Source organism: Bactrocera latifrons, unplaced genomic scaffold (assembly GCF_001853355.1).
Source record: "Bactrocera latifrons isolate USDA-ARS-PBARC rearing strain unplaced genomic scaffold, ASM185335v1 scaffold_1282, whole genome shotgun sequence".
NCBI lineage: Eukaryota > Metazoa > Arthropoda > Insecta > Diptera > Tephritidae > Bactrocera > Bactrocera latifrons.
In genome coordinates this window covers 1-4,012 of record NW_017534722.1, presented here as the reverse complement: position 1 = coordinate 4,012, position 4,012 = coordinate 1, and the positions used below count along the sequence as shown (strand labels likewise).

General features: G+C 33.3%; 2 protein-coding genes across 2 annotated transcripts; one reads left to right on the top strand and one right to left on the bottom strand.

The window, feature by feature from the left end:
* Positions 1-261: 261 nt before the first annotated feature.
* LOC108978868 (protein FRA10AC1 homolog) lies at positions 262-1,229 on the top strand. Its single transcript, XM_018949373.1, has 2 exons — positions 262-599; positions 661-1,229. The coding sequence occupies exons 1-2, from the start codon at positions 390-392 to the stop codon at positions 1,132-1,134; spliced, it is 684 nt and encodes a 227-aa protein (XP_018804918.1). The 5' UTR covers positions 262-389; the 3' UTR covers positions 1,135-1,229.
* A 110-nt stretch (positions 1,230-1,339) lies between these two features.
* LOC108978867 (mitogen-activated protein kinase 14B) lies at positions 1,340-3,090 on the bottom strand. Its single transcript, XM_018949372.1, has one exon. It carries the CDS (start codon positions 2,999-3,001, stop codon positions 1,907-1,909), a length of 1,095 nt encoding a protein of 364 aa, XP_018804917.1. The 5' UTR covers positions 3,002-3,090; the 3' UTR covers positions 1,340-1,906.
* Between the last annotated feature and the right edge of the window lie 922 nt (positions 3,091-4,012).

Sequence of the window (4,012 nt, the reverse complement as noted above, 5' to 3'; positions counted from 1 at the left end):
ATTAAAATAAAAATATTTTCTTTCGAAAATATATAAAGGTTTTATATATAACCAATATTTTTGTGACAACTTTTCCATTAATTTTTAGAAAATAACACAATGCAACCATTTTCCGGTTAAAAGTCGGCCATCTTGGTTTGTCAAGAGAAACTCAACCCCGAACTCCCCTTGACGTTTCTACAGTGGTACCTCTCAGCTGTGGCTTTGTTTACATAACATCAGCTGATAGTGACTCTACTCCTCCTCTACCGTGGGTTATATGAACGTACTCAGTCAGAGGGACAAGAATGTATATATGGTGGATAGCGAATAAAATATAGTGCGCACTATATTTGATATTGTTTTCTTTTTATATTAGAGCTGACTTAATTAACTTTATCTGGAAAATTATGAAGTCAATGAGCCTTCAAGAGCGACATAATTATATTTTAAAAAAATTCATTATATCTGATAAATCTTTCGAAGGCAAGAAAAATTCTTATGACATAGATATAATAAAGGAACATCATCGATTTTTATGGGAAGACAACGAATTAAGTGATGGTGAAAATTCATGGGAAATGTGTATGGCTAGACGTTACTATAACAAATTATTTAAGGTAATAAAATACATACAAAATAAAACGTTCGGAAAACTATACGATTTTTTAATGTTTGAAGGAATATTGCATAGCAGATTTAACTCTTCACAAGGAAAATAAAGTTGCATTGCGTTGGCGTACGAGGGATGAAGTAGTTTTAGGAAAAGGGCAGTTTCAATGTGGGAGTAGGAAATGTGAACAACGAGAAAATTTGAGCAGTTGGGAAGTAAATTTTGCTTATAACGAGCAAGGAGAGAATAAAAATGCGTTAGTGAAGTTGCGACTATGTGAGAATCATTCGAAGCAGTTGAATTTCACTTCACGAAAACGGGAAGTTAAGCGCTTAAAAAAGTTTTCTGCTACAAAGGGGCAAACGCAGCGAAAAAATCAACGAAATTCTCCAGTAGCAAGCTGTTTTGAAAATATTGTATCCGAAACAAATGAAGAAAGTGAACCCGAGAGCAGGATATGGAACCGCAGACTAAATGTAGAACTAGAGCAACCATCTCGTGAAATTGAATTTGAACGCTATTTAGAAGATCTTCTTTTATAGTTTATGATAACCCCTGTCTATTGATTAATTTTATAATATAATATTAATTCATGAAATATCTTAACTGCACCTTATGAATATTGATAAAACTATTATTTTGCCAGTCTCTGATAGGAATGGAAGGGCCAATAATGCACATTTATCACACATTTAAAGTAACTACAAATATGTAGGTATGCTAAGTGCATAAAATTGATAATCCAAATTTGTGTATATAAACTTTTTATTATATTAACAAAAACGGTCCAAAATATATTGGCAATTATAATTCAAATGTATATACAGTATTCTTAAAAGCTTGAATCAGCAACAAAAGGTTTCTAATAAAATTATATGGTCTTCAATGCATTCTTTACAATAGGTCTTTAAATATGTTTTTTTGCCTAGTGCGCAAAGTTATGCACAAGGGATTAAAAACGGTCTTGTGAAAAGAAAAATTATTCTCTGATGCATTATTTATAATCGTTCTCAAATTGCGTTCTATTTGCATTTTTATTATTTTGTATCATTGTTTTATATTGGCAATTTTTTTGCATCTATGTTTATAACCCTTACCAAACCAAGGCCATAATTTGTATTAAAAAAAAAAACTGTGTTTAGAACGTTTGCACACTAAGTCAAAAACGTTGTGGTATTAATAGTATTTTACTGTTTTTAAATATATTAAATTAATGACGGAAGCGTTTACAATTGTTTTAAGTTTTATAAAGTTGCTTGAAGCTAAATAAATTGTTTAAGTACATATATTAATAACTGCATGCTGCATGAACATTTAAATATCACTTTTGCACTTTGCAAGAACTTTGGCAAAGGCTTGTGGTGGTTTGAAGCTTAATACTTCTGTAAATACAAGTTCTTTCCACTTTTCAACTGGCAAATCCATATCTTCGAAGCTTTGATCATACAACGGAGAGGTTTGCTCATCACTAGGGTCATGATATTTTTCCATATATGGGTGAGCTAGAGCTTGTTCAGCTGTAATTCGTTTTTCGGCATCCAACTCTAGCATTTTTTCTAGTAAATCTATTGCCGATGGATTAGCAAAACGGAATACGTCTCGAAAGTTTCGACGAGACATTCTTGGCAACGCTCGTATATAGTTTCGAGCACTTTCTGAGGAAATTTTTTGCATAAAATCTTCTGTGGGAGTACCAAGAACTTCCATAATTAAATTAAGTTGATGTATATGATCAGTGCCAGGAAATAAGGTACGCCCTGTAAGAAGCTCTGCCATAATACAACCAACTGACCAAATGTCTACAGTTTGATTATAGTGCATCCAGTTGAGCATTATTTCAGGAGCTCGATACCATCTAGTGGCCACATAACCCGTCATTTCACTTTCTGCAGGCCTTGCTAAGCCAAAATCAAGTATACGCAACTCACAATCTTCATTTACGGCAATATTTGAAGGCTTTAAATCACGATGTATTATACCAGCACTATGAATATATTTTAAACCACGCAAAATTTGATACACCAAAAATTGGACATGATCATCAGAAAGTTTTTGGGTGCGGATTATATTGTTTAAATCAGCATCCATTAAATGTGTTACTAAATATACTTGTTCAAAATTTTCCAAAGAATTCGGAGGCTGTCCGGAATGAAATACATCCAATAAGCCTATGACATTCTCATGATCCATATGTTTGAGCAATCGCAATTCGCGATAAGTTCGTTTTGCATGAACAGCCGACTGAAATGGACGTGCTAATTTCTTTATGGCCACCTTCATGCCTGTGTTATGGACAATTGCTTTACATACTTGTCCATATGCGCCAGAACCGACTGCTTGAAGTTGCTGATATATTTGAGGTATTTCCCACTCTGTTCGATTTATATCAAGCTTATAAAATTTAGCCATCTTCAAACGTGATATGTGACAATTCGTCGTTTCTATTGCTTTCCATTAATTCAATCTCACGAATTACCTAATATGCGATGCACACTACATATGAAATGGAAATGAAACAGACACATACAAAGGAAACAAAACTACCTGCGAATACACTGTGGTACAATCAGAAAAAGTGAGTGAGACAAATGGGGAAAATTTTAGAATATCATCCCCCCGATTTCGGGATTGAAGTGGGTATGTACAGATAAAAGAGGCCCTCCAGGTAAAGGAAAAAGTTTCCCACAACTCTCACAAACTTTCTTCAAATGGTATCTTCTTTCTCTATAATATTAAACTTTAATCTAAAGATTTTTGAGATCAGTTTGTTACTAAAGCATTTTATACAATGTTGGGTAGACCTATATTGGAATATGGCTTGTGGTATTACACCCTGGTTACCAAATTCATTCATATAACTTACAGCCCTATTCTGAGAAGTTTTGTTGTGAAATTAATCTTGCTCAATCCTCTCAAGAAAGAATCACAAAAAACTCACCATAAGGAGAAAAGCTGTAAATCAGCGGTTGTACAAAAACAAACAAGACAAAATAAAGAATTGGACAACCAACCACGTTTGAAGAAAAGAGACGTACGATTTTTCAATATTTCTGTTTGTTATTATCTTTGTTTTTTAATATATCGAAGTTATGTGTGGAACACAATGATCGCGACAGACTGCAGTAGCACGACAGTGAACTGAAAACGGCGTCGTGAATCCTACTACAAGAACGTTTGTGAGAGGGCAGCAACATAACAATGGTCGGCATGTACACAAAACAACTCAGTTGTCCATTTTGCTTGTACACAATTTCGTTGTGGCCATACTAATACCTTGCACTTCAATGAAATTTTAATATTTTGTTCAAAGTGAAATTTTTAAGCAAAAAATAAGTAAATAGGTAAATTTATTTCTTTTAAATTATCAATTGTTATTATAAATGATGTAGCAGAGCTATTTTATGCTTTTATTTGTAAAAT